The sequence below is a fragment of the Pristis pectinata genome, chromosome 5, assembly GCF_009764475.1.
Source record: "Pristis pectinata isolate sPriPec2 chromosome 5, sPriPec2.1.pri, whole genome shotgun sequence".
Lineage (NCBI taxonomy): Eukaryota > Metazoa > Chordata > Chondrichthyes > Rhinopristiformes > Pristidae > Pristis > Pristis pectinata.
Genome location: NC_067409.1, coordinates 38841462 through 38867325, shown reverse-complemented (window position 1 = coordinate 38867325; position 25864 = coordinate 38841462). Strand labels below are relative to the sequence as shown.

The 25864-nt window shown below is 41.6% G+C and overlaps 1 protein-coding gene across 8 annotated transcripts in view; it reads right to left on the bottom strand.

Moving 5' to 3' along the window:
* Positions 1-25864, bottom strand: part of cdk14 (cyclin-dependent kinase 14) — a 477589-nt gene that overhangs the window by 325337 nt on the left and 126388 nt on the right. For 7 of the 8 annotated variants that reach the window (XM_052016680.1, XM_052016679.1, XM_052016685.1 and 4 more), the window contains 2 exons: positions 19407-19652; positions 919-1013 (listed from right to left, as the gene is read on the bottom strand). In XM_052016680.1, the coding sequence (XP_051872640.1) occupies positions 919-1013; positions 19407-19652 (341 nt within the window). The remainder of the gene's footprint in view (positions 1-918; positions 1014-19406; positions 19653-25864) is intronic. The other variant, XM_052016686.1, reaches the window with a different exon arrangement.

Here is a 25864-nt window from a genome sequence, read left to right as displayed (position 1 = left end):
GATCAGATTCCTTTCCAAAATACATTTACAATATCCACAAATTAATTCTGCTCCATTTGCATTTTATTTAAATTCTATATGGAAAGACCCAAGAATTAATCACCTTTACTTTTGTCACCATTATGTATTTCAGCATTCAAAACCTGAGGGGTAAAGTGCATATTTACAGCTTGCTACATTATATACTCATCACAAAATTCTCCATTGAATTGTACAATATAACACCTCAACCTTTTCTCCAGGAGGAATATTTCAGCTCCCAAAAGCTAATCATTGAAGTGCCATTAACTGTAGCAATTATGACACTTCGTTGATCTCTGAGTTGGAGCTTCTACAGTATTTTACTTGTTTGGACATTTTACACTGGGACAAATCAAAAGACATGCTATTTTATTCACATTGGCACAGTAACAAAAATCAAAATCATTGGTCTTACTTATTCATAGTTAACTTTTATGACCATAGCTACAAGGATAGATAAAACCATGGCAATTATATAGGAAAAAAAACACTAAGTGGAGACATATTTTTGAAAGAATGCTTCTGTTTTGTACCTTGATAAATTTTATGATCGTTTCAGACTTCTAAGATTTCCATTTCTGTTTTAGTTTAACCAATTTACTCATTTCATGTTTCTAATGTGGTTACGTGTCAACTATGTACTTCCAGACCCTGGCTTTACAATTCATTGAAATTTATTACTACTTTTGATGCGCATTTACATTTAAAAGCAGTTACAGTCAATATCTCAAAACCAACATCCTCAAAAAAACAGAAATGTGTTTGTTCTTGTTATTTTTCACCCATGATTTGCTGGTTGTCTTAATAAATTAAAATTATTAGGCCAAATTAGATTTTTAAAAAGGTAAGGTCATGATATTATCTAAGCAAACAATGAAATGATGCCAGAACACTCACTTGCTCTTTCCTTTATATACCGTTGCATAGGACCCTTCACCGAGTTTTTCCAATTTTTCGTAGGAGTCAGCTTTTCCAAATTTGGGGCTTGTTGGCTAAAGAGAATAACAGAACAAAATAACTAATTGATATTTCAAAGCTTCAGACAATTAATATTTTTACTAACCAGAGGAATTATTTCCAAGACTATCAGAACAGTGTAATTTTGTGCTAATATTAACCTTCATGCACTGTTGTTAATATCTCAGCCATTGAAACATTAAAAATAACACTGTACTGCAAAATATTTTCTATTACTTAGGTACAATGCAAAGTGGATTATAGATTCTAGAACTCTAAAATAAAAAAAATGCGAGTAGTGTACTGCATTTCTGTGAGCATTTGAAAGTGAAAAGTCCCATTCAAGATAAAGTAATATTTCTCACATTACCTGCAGATTACACTTGAAAACTTAGACATAATACAATAGGATATTATCACAGACATTTAAGTGAGGTGGTCTGAGAGTATAATAGGTTTAGTGAGGTGGATTATGTACAGTAGTTATTCCTGGGAGTAGGTGGTTGCTCTGTAAATTAAACAATGCAGTCTAGATGGGCACAAACCATCTGCTGACCTAGCCATGGAAAATCAATCTAAGTGAGTAAAATTTGATGACATTAATAGTGAGAGGAGTACAAGTAGATAATCGAGCTAACAATTTACTGAAGGACACAAGTCAGTCATATAATTGGGAGGACAAATGACAATTTAAAATTTATATAAACTGATAAAATGGACATCAGTCATTAAAGTGTCTATCATGAGTACTCAACAAATGAGACTAAATTGGTAAAAAGAGTTTTAGATAAGCTTTCAGCAATAGATGTGTTGGGGAGGAAATATCAAATCAAAAGCAATTCAACTCCTGAAATATACAGCTAGAACCATTGAATACAGATCCACAAAAGCAATGCAAGGCCATATATGCCTTGAACAGCCTTGAGGTGCTTCCACTGTAGAAGGGAGCGCCAGGATTTGACCCAGCGACAATGAAGGAATAACATCCAGGTCAGGATTGTGTGCAACTTGAAGGGGGAAATTCAGTTGTTAGTGTTCCTTCTGTTTTATAAGGGTTCCTCCAGCTTGCGTTGGGCTTCATCCTGGCAGTTGTGAAGGCCAAGGATGGACAGGTCATTGTGGGAATGGGAATGGAAAAGGGATCCACTCATCTCTCCACACCAATCCCTGCCCTCACAGTAGATTTAACACTTGTCCTTGCACCTCCTCCCTCACCACCATCCAGGGATCTAAACAGTCCATCCAGGAGAGGCAAAGGTTCACATGCATCTCCTCCAACCTCATCTATCACATTTGGTGCTCCCAATGTGGCCTCCTCTATGTCGACGAGACCAAGCGCGGACTCGGCAACCGTTTGCAGTGGCCATCCTGAGCTCCCAGTTGCAGACCATTTCAACTCCCCTTTCCCTTCCCACACTGACCAGTCCATCCCAGGCCTTCTCTACTACCAGGATGAAGCCCAACGCCAACTGAAGGAGCAACACCTTATATTCCGCTTGGGTAGTCTACAACCCAATGGCACGAATATTGAGTTTTCCAATTTTAGGTAACCCCCTTTTTCCTTTTTCTCCCCCTCTTCCCCCCACCCACCCCCTTCTGATTCTCCAGTCCTCACCTTTTTTTTGTCCCCCTTTCCACCATCCCCCAGCCCCCCTTCCACCATCCCCCAGCCCCCCTTCACTCATCTTCATCCCATTCCCCCTCCTGGCTCCATCCACCCACTTCACACGGTTTACACCCCCCCCCACCCCCCACAATGCCCCATCTGGTTCCAACAGCTGTTCACCTTTCCCCTAATGATTCCCATTCTCACCCCCTTTACTTATCTGAATCCAGCTCTGGTAGCGCTTTGTGTTCCTGCTTATCTCCCTCCAGCAGCTGTCTCCTATCTTCACGCTCCCCTCCCCCCCAGCTTGCTCCATCTGTTTTTTATTTCCCCCCCCCCCCCCCCCCTGTTTTTGTCTGCCTCCATCTATCATTCACCTGCCACAGTCTTCCAACTTCACCCCTGGTCATCTCCCCTACCTGGCACAACCTGCCTGGCATCTTACACCCCTCCTCAATCCACCAATTGCCTCGAAATCCTGTCTCACCACTCCCCTTCTCTTTATACTGGCCATCTCGCCTCTCTTCTCTCCGTCCTGATGCAGGGTTTCGACCTGAACATCGACAATTTCTTTTCTCGCACAGATGCCGCGTGATCCACTGAGTTCCTCCAGCACATTCTTTGCTACTTCGTTACGAGTTTGAGAACATTCAGTATGTCACCAAAGACTCTTACAAATTTCTATAGATGTACAGTGGAGAGCATTCTGACTAGTTGCATCATAAGCCTGGTAAGGAGGCTCCAATCCACAGGATTGCAACAGGTTACAGAGGGTTGTAGACTCAGCCAGCTTCATCAAGGGCACAACCCTCTCCACCATCGAGGACATCTTCAAGAGGTGATGCCGCAAGAATGCACTAAGGACCCTCACCATCCAGGACATGCCCCCTTCTTATTACTACCATTGGGGAGGAAGTAGACCCACACTCCTGCCTGAAGACTCGCACACAATTCAGGAACAGCTTCTTCCTCTCTGCCATCAGATTTCCAAATCCATGAACACTACCTTGTCATTCCTTTTTTTTGCACTATTTATTTATTTTTGTAATTTATAGTAATTTTACGTATTGGCACTGTAAAGCTGCTGCAAAACAACAAATTTCCCATCATAGGTCAGTGATAATAAATCTGATTCTGATATAAAAACAAGAAACGCTGGATACACTCAGCAGGTCAGGCAACATCTGTGGAAGAATAAAAAGAATTAATGTTTTGTCCAAGACCCTTCATCAAAAGTGGAAAACTGAGAAAACTAGTCATTTTTTAAATTGCAGAGAAGGTGGGAAAGGATGGATAGGACAAAGGGAATATTTGCGAAAAGGATAAGGGCCAGGTTACCATGAGGATAAACTGTAGAGGTCCTCCAGTTGATGGGTTAATAGGGGGAGTTAATGGTAGAAAAGAAAGCAGTGTAAAAGTTGTGAAATGCAGGGTTGGCCGTGCTAATGCAGAGAAAAGCTATGGTGAAAAAAAAATGTGGTTAGAATACTGTAAATAGTTTTGAGCATCTTTTACATAAAAGTGCTAAATTCAGAGTGTTTAGCTTACTAATATGATGGCAGGAAAGAAACTATAATTAAGGGGAGAGGAGATTCTGGGATAATTTTCACTGGAGCAAGGAAATCCATTAAGAGATTTAATTGATGTTTTTAAAGTGATATGGAATTTGAAAAGGTGACCAAGACTATGGCCCCCTAAAAAATTCTTGCAATAAATAATAAACATTATATTTTGGAACAAAATCGTAGAATTAATATGGCTCAGGAAGAGACCATTCAGTTCATCGCGATAATGATGGCTCCTAGGAGGGCAATCGTATAACTTTTTAACTCTGTCATTAAGATCTAAAATTTGTTGTCTGTAATTGTCTGAAATCTGATGGTGAAAACAGTATCAATCAGTGCCTTCAAAAGGGAACTGGATAGGCATTTAATAATTTACAGGGGTCTTCCAACAACCAAAGCCTATCCAATTCCCATTTGAAGGCTCTTATTTTTGCTCTATCTACTACTCCTACAAGTAGCAAATTCTAATTCTTAATAACCAAGTTATAAAAGTTGTTATTCATATCCATCTGTATTCTTTGCCCAAATTCTAAACCTGTGTGCCTGGTCCTCTTGAGCCATCCACTAATGACAACAGCTTTCCTGAACTTATCCCATTTAAACCAATCATAAACTTGCACAAAAAAAAATCACTGGAAGAACTCATCAGGTCAAGGAGCATCAGTGAAAGCAGCAAATAGGACCTGATACAGGGTCTTCACCCAAAATATCGACTGTTACAGATGCTGTTTGACCCGCTGAGTTCTCCTAGCATTTGTTTTTTGCTCCAGATTCCAGCAGCTGCAGTCTCTTGCATCTCCATAATCTTACACACATCTGTCAGATTTCTGCTTGATCTTCTTTACTCTTTAAAAAAGTGATCTCAGCTTCTCCCATTAGGTTATAGCTGAATTCTCTTATCCCTTGTACCATTGTAATAAATGGTTTCTGCTCTCGTCTATGGTCTTCAATCCTTCCTAAAAATTGTGGTGACCACAGTGCTCCAGCTGTGGCCTAATCAATGTTTTGTACAGGTTCAAAATGACTTCCCTGAAACCCAACCACCTACTCCACCTGTGGCAGAGTCTGTGGGTTCCAAATTAGCCTCATCATTCACCTTAAAACCCATAGAACTCGACTGGAAACAAGATATCCTTAACCCTGAGGGATGCCTATGAAGACAATGACTCAATGTCTTTACTTGTTAATCCCAGGATCCAACATGCTCTGCTGAACACTATCTCAACATACCCTTCTATCTTCAATGATTTATGCACAAGTAATATCCTCCCCATTTTGGCAGAAGGAATACATTAAATTTCACCAGCTAATTGTCTGCACATTCGACTAGCCAAAGCCTTCTTGCAGTCTGCCACTGTCCTCCTCACTATTTCCCACATTTTTAAGCTTTACATGCTCTGAAAATTTGGATATTTTACCTGCACACCTATGTCTAACTCATTAACAAAGGCACACATTAAAAAGCAGTGATTATATACATATACACACATACATATATGGAAGTTACTGACTTTCAGTATTTTCTGATGTCCATGTTTGGGGAGAAAACTGGTATATCCAATAATATATATTGAATATATATATAGGGAGATGCAAAAGAGCAACTGGAATCCAGTATTTTCTATAAATTGGTTAAAAAAAAAACATACAGCCTATTATGGATATACCAGTAATTCTCCCCAAACAACATGGACAACAGAAAATACTGAAAGTCAGTAACTTCCATATCCCAACTCAAAATATTCCCAAAGCTTTTGCATATATCAGTTCAACCTAATGCCAAGATTTTGTAGTGGACATTATCAGCTCACTTTTGCTGCTCATGTTATCAGCAGCTAGCTAATGTCAACATACTTTTTTTTCCCCAAAGAAACATGCTGTTATAAGAGTAGATATTTTTGACAGATAGTCATCCTTTTGATAGCAATCACAGTACAAAATAGCTTCTGCAGTGTAACACCTATCTATTTCATTACAATCCACATGAATCACAGCTTGATTGAGTGAAAGTGAATCCTAATGGAAAATTACAACTTGCAGTGACTTGGTAGCTCCTTGGAGGGATGTATGGTTCAGGTTTTCATGAATTTTTCATCAGCATGAATCAGTTTTCCACTGTCATTTTATTAGATATTTCCACAGAAAACAGTGCCTTGCTACAATGGTCAGGGTATAAAACAAATTGCAAATCTTATAAAATAAAATCAAAGCACAAAAGGTATCAGATCATCTGCAAAAGTGAATCTTAAAATAAGATTTGTTCAAATAGAAAGCCAGTCAATGATAAAAGGTCATTTAAAATTTAAATATCATGAAACTTTTGCGATAACTATTGAACTTAACTTTATGATTCTAAGTGAAGCTAGACTGTGGTTGTCAAATGCTGAATTTCAAACCAAGTATTTGAAAACTGCTATTCTTCAGACATATTTCTACCCACATGATACTGTTTAACAGTTTATTTGACGTGACTAGAGGTTTATCTGCAATTTATAGCTAAAGGTACTTTTAACAAACAAAAAAGCCAAATAATGGTGATCACTAAATCACTTCCTTGCAGGAATGAACAATGTATATACTTACCTAGTAAATCATTTATGAATTGTCAGATTATTTTTGAATTCATTAAGAAAAGCTGAAATCTTTCCTCCTACATTTCCAAATGACAGCTTTAGGTACAGTATACAATACCATAGTTGATCAGTACACACACATTCCACTCAATTGATTGCTACATGTTGATGCAAGGACAGTGATGACAGAAACCAATGAAGCTTTTCAACTACAAGAGGCATCATAGATAAACAAATTCTGTTCTCATCTTACATCCATACAAGCACACTCTCAGCAAGAGTCAAATGGCATGGACATTTTTCCTTAGTTACTCGTGCTAATCACACAAGAAAGTAGCAGCTATGCACAGTACTTGGCTTTAGAAATTTGATTTCAAAATGGGTAACAGCTTAATGCAAAGCCCCTGATTAACTTCCCATCTCACCCTAGGGTACAGACCTCTTGCCATACCACCATTGCCATCTATGCTAATACAAAGTCAGTCAGTACTAAAACATTCTAACCAAAATTCCTTGTACCTCTCAAATGCTACAATTAGGCAAATGTTAATCATTTCACGTAGGCAACATACAATGCCTAAATTTCCAATAATAGCATTCAAGCCTAATGATTTATTTCACAAATTACCATCTGTCTTTGCACTCTGTTCAAAGGCGGGGTGGGGGTGGGATAAGAAGTGAGTTCCCTGCTGCCAATTAAAATCCAGTAACAACTGCTCCACAAGTGCATATGCAAAAAATCAGATGAGGACAGAATCATATTCAACAATGATATCCACACCCACTCTCTCTTTTCCCACTACATAGTAAATTAATATCCCTGGGATACGGTAATGGAGTTATGGGCCTAAATAAGAAAATACTCCAAAATGCCTTTGAAGCAATAATGGTTAAGGGGAGAATATGGGTGGTTTGGGGGGGGGGGGGGGGAGGTGGGGGGAGGAGGGAAAGAGAGAATGTAGAGAGGGAGGTGAAAACTGAGATTGAGCAGAAGAGAGCACAACATTTTAAAGTGAATATTCTGTTCCAAAACACATCTACATGCAAATGCCAAAGAATGTTTTTAACATTCAGACCAAAGTAGTTCTAAAGCAAGTTTATTCCATTCTTGTAATGCTAAAATAAGAGCACTGCTGACATTATACACATTAAAAGGGAAAAATATATCAAACCAAATGATTTGTTGACATTATTATTACTGAATCCCCTTCCTCAGATCCTTAAAATGTATAACACTTCTGATATTGATACTGTGTCACAATCTGCATGTCGTCATTTATCCATTAATGGGTTGTGAAGGGACTTAATTGGGCACTTGAAGCACAACACAAGCCACAGCTAGGACCTGGATTTCTATGCGGCTGCATCAACAGACAGAATATCTTCTCTCTACCAGTTGTTATGCATCTCAAACAAAATGGTCTTGTATTGCCTCAATTACACATTCTGATAGACATAACATCCACAGCTCAAACACCAAAGTCTTGCCAATTATTCACAATCTTGTTCAAAGAACATAAAAGTTCACACCATGAGAAGTAGAAATTCCATACTTCAATGGAGGCAATTTTTTTTTTAAATACAGGGGCAATGTATTTTTCAAGGTTTCCCATTGCACTTTTCGTATTACATAACTGATATGCATCTGTTGGAAACGGTGTACAAAAGGAGAAGATGGTCCCTCTGGAATGTGAAAATCAAAGAAGCCATTTAAGAAACTTTACTGTAAACCCAGTAGTCAATGACTTTGAAGTTAGAATTATCAAGGCATTTATCTTAAATTTACCTCCTTGCTTTAATGGAAGCATGTACCATTTAAAACAAACAGGTTAACACTTCTGATAAAATTATGGAGGACTTTCAGACAAAGTCATTAAGCATCATGCATTAATGGGTCAGAATAATTTCAGAACTACTCTTATCAGTGATTCTATACATCTATTCCGATCCTTTAATCTGTAATTGCTAGTTCTGGAAAGTGGATCCAGGCACAGGGAGCACAATCAAAAAAAATTCAAAAATATAATTTAACAATCATTTGACAAATGGAATATCAAAGCACAAAAATCTAATAGTAACATATTGAGTTTGTTAAATGTAGACTCAGAGGAAAATCTCACAGCTCTCCATATAGGGATTATCATCACATGCTGATAATGGACTTCTGGTTCCATATGGCTTAATAGTACAAAAAAGCTTTCAACTATTTTTCACTGTTTGGAGCAAGTAACATCTCATTCACACACAAAAGAATCCTGCATTTTAGTGCATAAAAAAAACACATTGTGCAAATTCATCTTAGAGATGTGGACAGACACTGAGGTTTGTACTGCAATAGTTTTTATTTCCTTCTGTATCCTTGGATAATTTTCTCAAGTTGAGAATTAAACAACCAGTCCTTCTGAAAGGAATGCTTGTGTGCGCTTGCAATGAGACAGCTGTAATTTTCACTGAGGCCATGGTAACTACCATTCACCTGATTTTATTTTTAATCTTTTCTAAAACTTACTCACCGGCACACCATAACATTTTCCTCTATGACTTTGCTTATATGTACTAAAAAGCAGCAACTTAGCTGGAGTACAGCAGCCAAATCCAAGGATGGCACAGTGGAGCAGCTAGTCAAGATGCTGCCTCAGTGTACTAGAAACAGAGGTTCAGTCCTTACCTTAGGTCCTGTTTGCATAGAGTTTATTCATTCTCCCTTTGACTGCATAGGTTTCTCCTGGGTGTTCTGGTTTTCTCCCACATCCCAAAGATGTGTGGGCTGGGAGGTTAATTGGTCAATAAAGAGTGCCCCTAGTGTGCAGGTGAGTGGTAGAATTTGGGAGGAGTTCAAGAGAATATGGGGGAAATAGGACTAATGTAGAATTAATGTAAATGGGTGATTGATGGTTGGCACGTCCTTGACAGACCAAAGGGCCTATTTCCATGCTATGACACTGACTTCAGCCTGATGGATGGAAGTTAACATGCAGCAGGTAAAAGCAAATGGAGGAGTTAATGCCAAGTAGCAACAGCAAGATATAAGAGGAAAAAGGGAGATGAATTGTTCATTTGGTGTGGGTTACATTTTTGGCAGCATGTCACATCCCTGATTTTTTCTGAACATGGGTAACAGCAGACATTGGGAACAACTTGGCTTCAACTCACATTTCTGCTCCCCAAAACTACTCAGTGATTCTGTCAGCAATATCAGACTAATTATATATTATTCTCTATGTTGTTAATCCTCATTGAATCACGAGTCAGCTAACAATCAAATAATTACTTGCACTTTTGTTCACGTGAAGTATTTCAACAAATTTCACATAAGAGTAGATGTCAACCAGTAAGATGTTAGGGAGAAAAAAGGACCGAAAGGAAAAAGTTAAAGTAGTTCTGGAGTTTTAAATGATCCTCAGAAAACCAACAAGATGAAAAGTTTTAGTTCAGGTGGCTGAAGGTTCTACCACTGATAATACAGCAGAACAAAGAGAGGGCAACTTTGAGAATGACAAAGACCATAAACTGATCTATAGTGGCCAATAGTGCAATTGTTCTGGTGCTGCTTAATCCAGAGGCTAAGATTTCAGCCTGGCAAGTAAAATGTCTTTCAAAAATAAACATTAAAAGTATTTTTCTTAATAAACCTGCAAATTGCTGCAGATTCCTGATGGCATTCAACTCGAGGGCACTTTTGGTGCAATCTCTCACATGCCAGTGCGTTTTTCAGATGCAATTAAGTGACATTCCTTCAGACTTTCCTTCTTATAATTCCACTTCTTCACTTAGATGTTGTTGCTTTAATTATTACCTTTTAATTACTTCACTAAGATGTACATGATATCTTAGCCTACATTATTCTTATTTACAGCTATTCAAACCAGTTGATTCAACCCACCATCTCTTCTCGCATTTTACTTTGCTCAGTTCCACTAAATAACTCATTGATCATACAATGTCTACATCCAAAGCTAAATCCTACTTCGTCTCTATATACAGTGTGTGTGTATATGTGTGTGTGTGTGTGTATATATGTACATACATACACATCTACATTCATACATACCTGCAACATACAGTATATTGCCAACATTTTCCCTACTTATACCATGATGGTTTCATTAGTACGACAGAGCATAGGAACTAAAGAGAAGGTAAGAAGGCTACTTGCTATCTAAGAATGCAATTAAAACTGCACAAGCATTCGGTATCTTCAGTGATCGGAATTTTTTTTGCACCTTTGTCATCCCTGCATTCTTTTATGTGAGAGGCTATGTGGTCAGGGCACAAGAAAATCTTATTTATTCTGACAAATTGATATGTTTAGAATCAATATCAGCCAAGAAAGCACATTAAGTTTACAGAGATATTAAAAGGAGCAGCTCAGCAAGCAAGAGGATTATGAACAGAGGTATGAATTAGGGTTTGGTTGGAGAGAATCAAATAAGGTCCCTCAATGATGGCAGTGCATTTGCTGTGAAAACTGACTCTGCATACGAGCCAAGTCTCCATCTTCTAAGCTTTCTGATACTGGCTTAGGTAATATCAGATCATTGCAACCATGATACATCATTTTATAGGAGGGTTTAGAGAAGTACTTTGAGTAAAATGCAAAGGAAGAATATTAAATTTACACTTAAAATCAGAAAGAGGTACATTCTAGCATTTAAAATCCAATGAAATAACCAGATATGTCATGACCAATTACCCGTAATAAAATATAACAAAAAGGCAAATTATAAAAGGTGCTTTTGAGAAAAAATGGATTAACTGCTCATTGCTTCCGGTGATCTGTTTAAACACCTGATCTTTTCCCTCAAGGGTAATTCCTGAAAACTAGCCTTTAAAATTCATACTTTCAGATAGTGCAGGATTCCCTAGTGGCCATTCTCCTTGAAAACAAGTATACCATTTTGGATACTGTTTTGGGGGGGGGGGGGGGGAGTTGCGGAAATGACCGTTCAGGAGAAAGCAGCAGCAGCCAGGTCAGCTGTGATCCTCAAAGAGGAAGGGTGAAGGCAGACAGAACTATAGTGAAACAAGATTCGATAGTTAGGGGTGGGGCAGACTGAAGATTCTGTAACTGCAAAAGAGACTCCAGGATAAAGCATTGCCTCCCTGGTACCAGGGTCAAGGATGTCTCTGAGCAGTTGCAGAAAGGGTGAGCAGCCAGAAGTCATTGTGTATCTTGGCACAAATGACATAGGGAGGAAAAGGTATGAGGTCCTGAGGAGTGAAGATCAGGAGTTAGCAGGTTAAAAAGCAGGAACTCAAGGGTAGTAATATCTGGATTATTCCCAGTGCCATATGCTAGTAAGAATAGAAGGATATGGCAGATGGATGGTGTAAGAGTGGGTGAAGGGGCAGGGATGCAGATTTTTGGACCATTGGGGTCTCTTCTGGAACAGAGATGACCTGGAGGGGGACCAATATCCTGGCAGGCAGATTGCCCAGTGCTACTAGGGAGGGTTTGGTAGGGGGCTGGGATCCAAAGTAGCAGTGAGGCAGATGGGAGGCTGGAAGTTGATGCATTATTGAATAGGAACCAGAGCACCAGGTCAGAAAGTGGAGGGATTGAGAGGAAGGTAGATGTCATAACCAGTAAAGTCTGTAAGGTCAGGCAGGCAGGAGCCAGGTAAGATACACAAATGGGATAGAAGGGTTGATAGGTGTTTATTTTAATGCAAGGAGTATTAAGGATAAGGAAGATGAACTTAAGAGCATGGATCAATACATGGAAAGATGATGTTGCGGCCATTAGAGACTTGATTGAGAAAGGGACAGGACTGGCTGCTTAATGTTATGGGGTTTTGACGTTTTAGATGAGATAGAGGGGAGGCGGGGGGGCGGAGTTGCACTGTTAATCAGGGACACTATCACAGCTGCACTCAGAGGGGACATAAATGGAGAGCTCATTCACTGAATCTATATGGGTAGAACTCAGAAATAAGAAGGTGCAATCACTGATTGAATTTATACTATAGACCCTCCAATAGCCACCGGGACATTGAGGAACAGATGTGCAGGTAGATTAGGGAAAGGTGCAAAAACAACAAGGTTGTCATATTGGGTGACTTCAACATCCCCAAAAGAGATTGGGACTTCCTTAGTGCAAGAGGGGTGGAATTTTTTAGGTGCATCCAAGAGAGTTTCATAAAACAGTATGTTGATAGTCCAACTAGAGAAAAAGGGGCTGTATTGGACCTTGTAATGGGAAATTAGCCTGGCCAGGTGACTAACCTTTAGTGGGAGAACTTTTAGGAAACAGAGATCGCAACTCCTTAAGTTTCAAGATAGTTATGAATGAGGATAAGAATGGCCTTGTGGAAAGTATTAAATTGGGGGAGGGCAAATTACGAGAGTATTAGGCAGGAGCTAGGGAGAGTTAATTGGGAACAGCCATTTTTTGGCAAGACCACATCTGACATGTTGAGGTTGTTTAAAGACCCACTGCACAGAGTACAGGACAGGTACGTTCCAGTGAGAAGGAAGGACAAGGATGGCAAAGTAAGGGAACCTTGGATGACAGGACAGGTTGTGAATTTAGTCAAGAAGGATAAGGAAGCATATGTAAAGTTTAGGAAGCTAAAAATCAAACAGGACCCTTGAGGAATATAAAGAAGCCAGAAAAGAATTCAAGAAGTGAATTAGGAGAGCCAGGAAAAGTCCTCGGCAAGAAGGATTAAAGAGAATCCCAAGGCATTCTACACATACATCAAGAGTAAAAGAATAACCATGTAGAGGGTAGGACCACTCAAGGATCAAGGAAGGTACATGTGCTTGAAGGCAGAGTATGTGGGCGAGGTCCAAAACGAGTACTTTGCGTCAGTGTTCACCAAAGGGGAGGACAAGGAGAATAGCAAGATCAGTGTGGGGCATGATAATATGCTAGGGCATTTTGAGATAATGGAGGTGGTGTTGGGTCTCTTGAAGAACATTAAGTTGGATAAGTCCACAGGGCCTGACATGATATACCCCAAGTTATTGAGAGAGATAAGAGGAGAGTTGCTGGGGTCTTTGTGTCCTCTCTAGCCACAGGCGAAGTCCCAGAGGACGAGTCGCTAGTATTGTTCTTTTGTTCAAAGAGGGAAGTGGGGATAATCCTGGAAATTACAGACCAGTAGGTCTCATGTCAGCGGTAGGGAAGCTATTGCAGAGAATTCTTAGGGATTGGATTTTTGAGCATTTGGAAAAGCATGGCCTAATTAGGGAAAGTCAGCATGATTTTGTGCGGGGCAGGTCATCTCTTACTAAGCTGATTGAATTTTGAGCAAGTGACCAAGATGATCAATGAAAGTAGAGCTGTGGATGTCGTCAACATGGATTTTAGTAAGGCATTCAACAAGGTCCCTCATGGTAGGCTCATCCAGAAGATTAAGATGCATGGAATCCATGGTGACTTGGCTGTTTGGGTTCAGAATCGGCTTACCCATAGAAGACAGAGGGTGGTGGTTGATGGTCTCATTCCAGCTGGAGGTCCATGACTAGTGGTGTTCCGCAGGGATCAATACTGAGGCCTCTTATTTGTGAAAATATATGTATATGACTTGGATGAAAATGTGGATAGGTGGGTTAGTAAATTTGCAGATATGAAAATTGGTGGTGTTAAGGATAGTGTAGAAGCTTGCCAAAGGGTACAGTGGGATATAGATCAGCTGCAGATATGGGTGCAGAAATTGGCAGATGGAGTGTAATCCAGGCAAGAGTGAGGTGTTGCACTTTGGGAGATGAAATGTAAAAGGGAAAGTACTCAGCTAATGGCAGGACCCTTAACAGTGTTGATGTGCAGAGGGACCTTGGGGTCCAAGTCCATAGCCCCCAAAAGTGGCCGCAGAAGTTGATGGGGGGTAAAGGCACCGTATGGCATGTTTGCCTTTATTAGTTGAGGCACTGAGTTCAAGAGTCAGGAAGTTATTTTGCAGCTTTATAAAAACTCTAGTTATGCCACATCAGGGATATTGCATTCAATTCTGGACACCCCATTATAGGAAGGATGTAGAGACTATGGAGAGGGTGCAGAAGAGGTTTACCAAGATGCTGACTGGATTAGAGAGCATGTGCTACAAGGAGAGGTTGGACAAACCAGGGTTGTTTTCTCTGGAGCAGTGGCAGTGGCTGAGGGGAGACCTGATAGAAGTTCATAAAATTAGGAGAAGCTAAGACAAAGTAGACAGACGGTATCTTTCTCCCAGGGTCGTAATGTCTAATATCAGAGGGCACGCACTTAAGGTAGGAGGGAGAAAGATCGAAGGAAATGTGCGAGGCATGTTTTTTGTTTACAGAGAGTTGTGGGTGCCTGGAATGCTCTGCCAGGGGAGGTGGTGGAGGCAGATGTGATAGAGGTGTTTAAGAGGCTCTTAGGTAGGCACATGAATATGCAGAGAATGGAGGGATATGGACCACATGCAGGCAGAAGGGATTAGGTGTCATCATCATCTTAATTAGTATGGTACAATAATCATGGGCTGAAGGGCCTGTTCCTGTGCTGTACTGTTCTATGTTCGGACAGATTTTAATTATGGACTAGAAAGCCTCCACTTTCCAAAGAAAATATGATTTTTTAAAGGTACACTCTTAAACGATGGACAGTTCAGATGAAACCCAAATGACAGTTTTACAAGTCGTCCAGTTTTAGAATATTAAGAAAATTGGATGATTTTGACAGTGTTCAACTCCAGATTGAACAATCCAAAACAAATACCAAACAGTGGGCAATCTATGCTACACTGGTGAAGATATTTAGAGTTAAAACTCTGTTTGGCCTTAATACACAATCTTTAGTTGCTATATATATGGGCCTAAAGCCAATTAAGAAGCAACAGAAAAAATAACTTTTAAAGTTTAAATCCATGTTCATTGTAATTTTATTTTCAAAGATAATGCAGATTTGTGCCAAAGATAAATATTAAAATGCTTAAACATTTTTCCAATTTTGTTCCAATAAATAAAAAAGGTAAGTAATACAGGGCAAGACAAAGATAAGAAAAAAAAAGCATATTAAATGATACCTTTATCTGCACTGGCTGTACACGGAAACCATATGTCACCTCTTTTGTTTGTTTCTGGGATCTAGGCCACACCAGCAAAGCAGTATTTATTTTCTTTTACAAGCTTCCCTGAAGGATTTAGAAGATGATCATAAACTTTGGAACTGAAATCATGTGTGGGTAGATGAGAAAGGGGTGACAGTCTTTTTTCCTGAAGGCAATAAATTAAACTAATTAAGTTCTTTAAAACAAACCAGCAGCTGTTAAGGCCATCTTTCTGAAGTCTGCCAGCAAATTATCAGATTCATCTAAATCCATTTCACAATTTACCAGGATGGAAACTCAAGACACCTGGGCCACTGAACTACTTCCATAAACACAAGAAACATTCACAATGTTTTGATTATCAGGGAAGTAGGCATTTAATACACCCTGGCCCATGTACTTAACAGAACCTACTTACTGAAGGGCCTACCACAGCACAGGACCTCACTGCTGAGGATGGAGCTGGTTACATTCAACAAGCTGAACTCAATAGATACACATTAAGTAAATGTTTGTTTCACAGGACAGCAGAAAATTAACTTTTACTTAATTCTGCAATTTATATATGAAGTGAATGACTTTTGTCACATCACATCTTTATCACAATATTCATTAGATAAAAAGATAAATCATTTAAACTGGAATTCAGTTTTCACTATACAATTTTGCTAAAATTACTCACTGCATGTTCAATATCTAAGATGCTGCAGCCAGAACATAAATCAATGCACACAATTAAAAATAATCCAAATTTATAAAAACAATTGTTGGCATATTCACACTTCTACAAAGTAAACACCAAGTCAAACTTGAGGAAAATTATTTCCTCAAATTTCCACTATTGACATAATTACTCCAACTACTATATTGTTCAATCATTCATGTTTCCCCAATTTCATGCCCACAGGTATGATTTTTCTATCTGTTCATTTTTGTCGCATACAGTTACTATGGAAAATGGAGTGCTATGTGATCAATATTAAAGATCAATGCCATATTTCTTCATTTTCAGTTGCATCTTCAGGAAGATATGGATATTCACTTAAACCTTATTCTTATTTAACTTGCTATTATTTCAACCTGTTTAACAAGAAATCAATAATCATGCTCTATGGCTTAAAGGTACTTTTTAAAGTTAAAATGCAATAAAGTGCAATATTATAATGAATGTATAGATTTGGAAAATCAAGAGGATGAAAACACTACGTAATCTGGCACTACAATTTGCAATCCACAGCAGTTTTAGTGAAATTGAAAACTCTCAATACAATCTCAAAAACAGAATTTAATCAGGTGTTCGCAATACTTTTTCTCTTTATTTTTCAACTCTTGTAATTTGAGCTCTAACCAGATACAACACATGAAAATAAAATCCAATATAAAGCAATTTCTTTCTCTAGTTTGGATTAAAATGCATAAGGGAGTCAAGAGTAGATTGAATTTATTCTAGAGATCTGGCAAACCAACACAACCTTTATTTTATCAAAGGCTGTCAGTGAGTTTTTCTAATTTGTCTAAAAATCCAAAAGGTCCAAGGGCTAAAATCAAGCTTACACAGAATAGAAGAGAAAACAGATAGCTAATTTGGTTCTGTTGAAAAATGTGTGTAAATCTAACTTAAAGCAAAGTAAAAACTCGTGCTATGAATCCAGCCTTTAAAACAGCTGTATACTAATTTAAAAAAAATGGAAAGTGAAACAAGAAACTGCAGGTGCTGAAAATTTGAAGCAATACCAGAAAATGCCTGAAGCACTTAGCATATCAGGCAGCATCTGTGTGATGAGAAACAAAAGAACAACTTCTGGTGAAAGATCTTTCATCTGAAATGTTATACTCAGGGTCACTTTCCATAGATGCCATCTAATCTGCTGACCAGCATTTTCTGTTTTATTTCAGATTTACAGCATCTATAATTTCTTGTTTTTTCCTCACTGTTTCACGTCATCCACTCAGCAAAAAGAAATAGTGCCTGACACCACATGGCTCTAAATTGACAATAACTTGAGATTTTAACTACTAATCCTTCCTAACCTATCCAGTTGAAATAATGTATATAACCATTATGTATTTGGCTATTATTTTATTAACATTGATATATTGCCCCAATCTTACAGTTTTTCTAAACTATATGGGCCCAGCTCTTCAACAGAGTGAATAAGGTATTATAGTCATGTATTCCTTCTTTGTAAACTGCCCAAGCCATCAATATCTACCACTGTGTAAGAGAACCAAAACCTAAAGCAGTATTCTAAATTAGGTCTAACCACTGTCTTGTGCAAAATATTATCATCTTTTACAGTTCCCCAAGATAGAGGATGACCTATTTCCACGCTGCTTGTATGGATTCCGAGGCGGTTAGTGAGGCCAATACAGAAACCACAAACTCTACTTCATATTGAGCAGGTGGCAATCAACAGTAATATTCACATTTATATGGAGATTTGTGATTAATCCAAATTAATACATTAATTTACACTACAAGTGGGTAGTTTATGAGGTGGTCCTCACAAGGTCTCAATATGCTCCCAATGCATAACCTCGAGATTCTCAATATCATTCTAAATGCTCCTTCTCTACTTTGAGTGGTCATATGCTAGAGATTCTCAGGAGTCAGTGGGGATGTTGCATTTCTTCAAGGAGGCTTTGAGCACATCCTTGACCCTTCTCCTCTGACCACCTGGTAATGCCTTCCCATGACAGACCTGGGACCAGAATGTCTGTTTCAGATGCAAAGAACATCAATGAGATAGAGCACTAAAATTTATTAAGGATTTATCAGCGCTGTGGCAAACAAGTGAGAAAGTTCATTACATGAATATGAATGAGAAAAATTAATTAAAGTGAGAGACATCTTTCCAATGTGACCTACCTACAGCTTTCATTCAAGCAGAAATTGCAGTCCAACTACTTAGATCTTTGCTAATTTCATGTAACCTGTAATAATGTGGTTAATCTAATGTATTAATTTGGATTAATCACAGATCTTCCATATAAATGTGAATGTTATTTATTGGTTTTGAATGGCACAGAAAGAATTTAAGTAACAATCACATTACTAAGGGCAATTTCATGACAGATAAACTGCAAACAGAAATCATTCACAGAGAAACTAAGTAAAATCTAGCTACAAATACATAAAAGCAAATTGTTATTACAAACCAAGGTATTTTGTATTTCTATTGGTAATGAAGTTTCAATTTAATTTCCTTCCATCTATTAATTTCATTATGTCTTTATTTTCCTACCTAACATTCACCATTCAAGAATTCCAGAAGTTGGCTTCAAACTTCCACCTTGCCAATGTCAGCAATGACTGTATGGTCCAAGATCACAGCACAAATCATTTTCTAATTTATCAGCATTCTCTGATCTGCTCATTATTTCCCAGCCAACACAATCCCACTCCAGTAAAGAACTATATTACAAACACAGGTTCAAAGCCTTCATTTCTGAAAGACTATTACTGACCTTTTAGAATTGACTCAAGAAATAAAATGTGCAAAAGGATAAGCATGCTTATTTATATCCATAAATATTGAAAAGACATTAATTCCCCAGAGCAAAATAAACCCATGCATATTTATAAAAAGTACATCAAAAACATAAAATCCAGAATTTCACATCCATACTAATAGAGAGGGACAGCATTGCAGGAGCAATGACTTACTGAACTGGGGCTGGAATGTCGTCTCAACTTTGGAGACTCTTTACCGCTGGAGGAGCTCTTGAAGTTAATGCACGCATTGTTCTCAGAATGGACCCTTTTCACTTGACTTGTTGGCTTGTCAAATGGATCAAAACTGCTCTGAGTCCTTTGTACTCTGACTTTTCGATCTTCAGGAATGGTATCCAATGGTTTGATAACTGAATCCACAGCCTGAGAATTCCTTGTAGACATCTTTGCGACGCATATCTGTGGAAAAATGTTGTCATATTTATTCAATGAAAACTATTGCATTTTAGTATGTTAAATAGTATTTTAGCTTAATATAGCATTTTCGTATTGTTTGCTTACTGGCCACTCCATTATGTAGTAATACATTCAGATTCTGGTGCTACTGCTTGAAAGTAGCTTTGTGACTACTAAAACCTTAACAGTCCTCCTGAGCTTCCTTCAGTATAAAATATTTATAATTTATACAATAGGCTGCTGTGGAATAACTGGCTTCAATTACTCTTCCAGAATGCAGATCCAAACAATGCTAATGAGCAAAGGCTTAGTCTAGTGATAGGTTTGCATCCCAGCAAATTAGGAAACATTGACTATGCTACAGGCCTTGTTCAAAAATGATTCAAGTTTCAATTGTTAATATTTAAGAATGATGTTAAATCATGGATGATTTAACACATTAGGTTGATCTAATTCAACAGATAGTGTAACATTCTGCTATTCAATATGTACATTTGACAACCACAAAGTACTGTGTCATGTAAATCTCATAAGATTAACATGCCAAAATTACTTAATGCAGCTAATTAAAGATTTCTTTGTTCCTATGGTATACTTGTATTCAGAATCCCATTAAAACTGCCATTCATTCTACCACATGTACCTGGTTCTGGTTATCACTCAAGCAGTGTGGACCGCAAAGTGGCACAGTTGGTAAAATGCTACCTCCAGCAACTAGGATTCAAGTCTCTCTCCCTCTCCCCAGCCTCCCTCCCCACAGCTAAATGGAATGTGGGGAGAATCAAATGGGTTAGAGTAGGATTAGGGTAAAAACAGGTGCTGGACAGTCAACATGGACTTGGTGGGCCAAAGGCCAGTTTCTGTGCTAGGACTCTATCGCTGTTGTACAAAGAGCTAGAAACTCAGTGAAACATTGTAGCTTCATTTCCACAGTTCTGCAACTAAAATTCCATTTTCTTTCCTGAGTGAAACACAACAACTGTTTTCAGGTAATTTGTGAATTTTGACCAGGCAGTTCTGAGTGAGAGTCGCCTTGTGCCCTAGATGCGTCTCCTGCATCAGGGATGCACAGATTGTTTTCATTCACCATCGAACGCTCCTTTCAAAGAGACCTAGGGAAACTTGGATCAAGTCATCCGAGACAGTATCGTCATTGGTCACTTCCTGGGATAAGGAGGGCAATAACATCCAAAGCTCAATTGAAACTCCCATTGTCTTTCAGAGTTCTGGCAAATACTCTGCCCCACCACCCTTCAGTATCCAAACCTGAGGCATCAACCCAAAGGTCCCTTAACCTTTCAGAATCATAATTAGGTTTATCATCACTGGCACATGTCATGCAAATTGTTGTTTTGTGGCAGCAGTACAGTGCAAAGCATACACATTACTATAAGTCACAAAAACAAATAAATAAATAGAATTTATTTCTCCCCCATCTCTATCATCATCACGGTCCTGCTCATCCTTCCCCTGCTACACAGGACTATAGCACTGGCCCTGATCATCTTTTCCCTCACTGCCATCCTGCACAAAGCACCAGATCATTCTTCTCCTTCCACTGTCCCCATCTGCCCCCATACCTGACCCCCAAACCAAGGTATCAGCCTGGGCTGTTCTCAATTCTCCCTCAAAACCCCCGCCAAATGCATCTACCCCTATTCTTCTTGCATAATCCCTGGCTACAAAAGGCAGCACCCCTGACCACTCTCTTGATCTCAACCATAAGATGGGCTCCAATGGGGCCTATGGAGATCAACCAGCCTCTTAAACAAATCCTTAGTCCAGACTCATAGAAAGCAGATTTTCAAATAGACAAATGGCCAACAATTTCCTGCTATAATGTCCATGTAGTTCATCAAATTGGAATTTCTGGGCTAGAGTCCCACCTGAATTGTCTTTTCTTCATACTCTAGCATCATTACTTCTAAATCAACATCATTATTGCTGAGGATTTTTCTTTAATACCATCCCCTTTCTCCTAAACCTTCTGAACTTCCATAATACCAGACCAACTGTTCCCAAATGTTGGAGGGGAGTTGAGGAAATTGCTTTCACCCAGAGAGTAGTTGTAATCCAGAAAGCACTACCCGAGTAGCTGGTGAGTCAAGAGCTCTCACAACATTTGAATCGCCAAAGCATAGAAGCTTATGGATCAAGTGCTGGTAAATGAGATTAGTAGAGATGAGTGCTTGACAGCGGGTCAAGGGACTATTTCTGTGTTGTTTGACTCTGAATAAACTATTGTACTCAGCACCACCTTGCTTAATCTCTCCATCATCACTAAATTGTCAAACTGCTGACATCTGATACTGGAGGAACAGAAATTACCTGGGAAGACCCAACCCATTTTCATATTCTTTTATCATCACAGGCTACATTCATTCATCCAATTGCCTCTTATCCCAACATCCAGATTAAGACCATATGTCCGTGCATGGCCAAGACCACCAATTCCCACCTCAGCATCAATGCAAAAAATTATCTTTGCTTCAGCTTGGCTGTAACACTCATCCACGTTTGATTATCTCTAGTTATCTATCCCAATACCTCCCCTAGCAGTCTCCCATTCTGCCACCCTCCATTAACTTGAGGTCACCCAAAATTCTGGTACGTTTCCTAATGTGCACAAAATCCATCAGACTTGTGCATGTTTGGCTCCCAATTAATTAACACACCATTGTAAAATTCATGTGCTTGTTTTCAAATCACTACACGATCTTGTTCCTCTCTACCTTTAATCTCCTCCCACCCTTTAAGAAATGTGTTCCTCCACTTCTGGCCTCTTGCTTCCCCTCAATAATAGGTTGCTTCACCAGCCCTCACCATTCAAGACTAGAAGCTGGGATTCCATCTACAAAACTTTCCACCTTTAAAAGGTTCCTTAAAACTGAGCCCTTTGACAAAGGACTTCTACATCTATTTTAAGTGTCTCTTTCTGTGGCTCAGGTGTCTAATTTGACTCAAAAATGCTCCAAGGAAACTCCTTTAGATATTCTGCCACTATAAGTGAGGCTATATTGCAAGTGTAATAAGTGGACAGATACAAATCATGGAAAGGCTTAGTCTTTTATTTTCCATGCACTGACAGCATATGTTAGCATAAAACAATGGTAAACAACTGAAAATGGAGAGAAGTAAGGGGCAAAGGGAGGGAGATAGGGAAATGAGAGAAATGGAATGGAATTGACTGGATAACTTTGGCTATAAAGGAGGACCGGATAGGATGTTTTCTCTGGGTGAAGGGAGATTTAATAGTGTATGACATTTTGAAAGGGTTAGATGGGGGTTAGTAGCCAAGAAACATTGATTAAAATATTTGGTCAAATGACTTGGGAGCACTGTAGAGAAATATTTTCACCTGGAGGTTGATGGGAAATTTGGAACTCACCTTCAGTAGAGTGATGGAGACTGAAATTCTTCAAGACATTTCAGAAGTATTTGGATGTGCATAAAGTGCCATAAACTCCAAGGAATGGGGCAAGAACTAGAAAGTGGAATTTGATTGGATAGGACAATACACACAAAACACTGGAGGAACTCAGCAGGTCAGGCAGCATCCATGGAGAGAAACAGTTGACGTTTCGGGTGGAGACCCTTCATCAGGACTGGAAAGGAAGAGGGCACAAGCCAGAGTAAGGTGGTCGTGGGAGATGCACATGCAGGCAGGTGATAGGTGAGTCCAGGTGAAAGGAGGAAGGTAGGAGGGTGGGGGTTGGGGAGGGGGGAGAACCAAGAAACTGAGAGATGATAGGTAGAAGAGGCAAAGGGCTGAAGGAAGAGGAATCCGGTCAGAGAGGGCAGTGGACCATGGGATAAAAGAGAAGGGGGGAGGGAGGGAGGGGGGGAGGGGAAAGAGAAGGGGGGAGGGAGGGAGGGGGGGAGGGTAAAGAGAAGGGGGGAGGGAGGGAGGGGGGGAGGGGAAAGAGAAGGGGGGAGGGAGGGAGGGGGGGAGGGGAAAGAGAAGGGGGGAGGGGGGGAGGGAGGGGAAAGAGAAGGGGGGAGGGGGGGAGGGAGGGGAAAGAGAAGGGGGGAGGGGGGGGAGGGAGGGGAAAGAGAAGGGGGGAGGGGGGGGAGGGAGGGGAAAGAGAAGGGGGGAGGGGGGGAGGAGGGGAAAGAGACAGGGGGGAGGGGGGGAGGGAGGGGAAAGACGAAGGGGGGGAGGGAGGGGACAAAGAGAAGGGGGGGAGGGAGGGGAAAGAGAAGGGGTGGGAGGGAGGGGAAAGAGAAGGGGGTGGAGGGAGGGAAAGAGAAGGGGGGAGGGAGAGGGAAAGAGAAGGGGGGGAGGGAGGGGAAAGGAGAAGTGGGAGAGGGATGCGGCAAAGAGAAGGGGGGATGGAGGGGAAAGGAGAAGGGGAGGAGGAGGGGAAAGAGAAGGGGGGGAGGGGGGAAAGAGAAGGGGGGAGGGAGGGGAAAGAGAAGGGGGAGGGAGGGGGAAAGAGAAGGGGGGAGGGAGGGGAAAGAGAAGGGGGGGAAGGAGGGGAAAGAGAAGGGGGGAGGGAGGGAGAAGAGAAGGGGGGGAGGGAGGGGAAAGAAGAAGGGGGGGAGGGAGGGAAGAGAAGGGGGGGGAGGAGAGGGAAAGAGAATGGGGGAGGGAGGGGAAAGAGAAGGGGGGGAGGGAGGGGAAAGAGAAGGGGGGGGAGGGAGGGGAAAGAGAAGGGGGGGAGGGAGGGGAAAGAGAAGGGGGGGAGGGAGGGGAAAGAGAAGGGGGGGAGGGAGGGGAAAGAGAAGGGGGGGAGGGAGGGGAAAGAGAAGGGGGGAGGGAGGGGAAAGAGAAGGGGGGAGGGAGGGGAAAGAGAAGGGGGGGAGGGAGGGGAAAGAGAAGGGGGGGAGGGAGGGGAAAGAGAAGGGGGGGAGGGAGGGGAAAGAGAAGGGGGGGAGGGAGGGGAAAGAGAAGGGGGGGAGGGAGGGGAAAGAGAAGGGGGGGAGGGAGGGGAAGAGAAGGGGGGGAGGGAGGGGAAAGAGAAGGGGGGGAGGGAGGGGAAAGAGAAGGGGGGGAGGGAGGGGAAAGAGAAGGGGGGGAGGGAGGGGAAAGAGAAGGGGGGGAGGGAGGGGAAAGAGAAGGGGGGGAGGGAGGGGAAAGAGAAGGGGGGGGAGGGAGGGGAAAGAGAAGGGGGGGAGGGAGGGGAAAGAGAAGGGGGGGAGGGGGGGGAAAGAGAAGGGGGGAGGGAGGGGAAAGAGAAGGGGGGGAGGGAGGGGAAAGAGAAGGGGGGGAGGGAGGGGAAAGAGAAGGGGGGAGGGAGGGGAAAGAGAAGGGGGGGAGGAGGGGAAAGAGAAGGGGGGGAGGGAGGGGAAAGAGAAGGGGGGGAGGGAGGGGAAAGAGAAGGGGGGGAGGGAGGGGAAAGAGAAGGGGGGGAGGGAGGGGAAAGAGAAGGGGGGGAGGGAGGGGAAAGAGAAGGTGGGGAGGGAGGGGAAAGAGAAGGTGGGGAGGGAGGGTAAAGAGAAGGGGGGGAGGGAGGGAAAGAGAAGGGGGGAGGGAGGGGAAAGAGAAGGGGGGAGGGAGGGGAAAGAGAAGGGGGGAGGGAGGGGAAAGAGAAGGGGGGGAGGGAGGGGAAAGAGAAGGGGGGGAGGGAGGGGAAAGAGAAGGGGGGGAGGGAGGGGAAAGAGAAGGGGGGGAGGGAGGGGAAAGAGAAGGGGGGGAGGGAGGGGAAAGAGAAGGGGGGGAGGGAGGGGAAAGAGAAGGGGGGGAGGGAGGGGAAAGAGAAGGGGGGGAGGGAGGGGAAAGAGAAGGGGGGGAGGGAGGGAAAGAGAAGGGGGGGAGGGAGGGAAAGAGAAGGGGGGGAGGGAGGGGAAAGAGAAGGGGGGGAGGGAGGGGAAGAGAAGGGGGGAGGGAGGGGAAAGAGAAGGGGGGGAGGGAGGGGAAAGAGAAGGGGGGGAGGGAGGGGAAAGAGAAGGGGGGAGGGAGGGGAAAGAGAAGGGGGGGAGGGAGGGAAAGAGAAGGGGGGGAGGGAGGGGAAAGAGAAGGGGGGAGGGAGGGGAAAGAGAAGGGGGGGAGGGAGGGGAAAGAGAAGGGGGGAGGGAGGGGAAAGAGAAGGGGGGAGGGAGGGGAAAGAGAAGGGGGGGAGGGAGGGGAAAGAGAAGGGGGGGAGGGAGGGGAAAGAGAAGGGGGGGAGGGAGGGGAAAGAGAAGGGGGGGAGGGAGGGGAAAGAGAAGGGGGGGAGGGAGGGGAAAGAGAAGGGGGGGAGGGAGGGGAAAGAGAAGGGGGGGAGGGAGGGGAA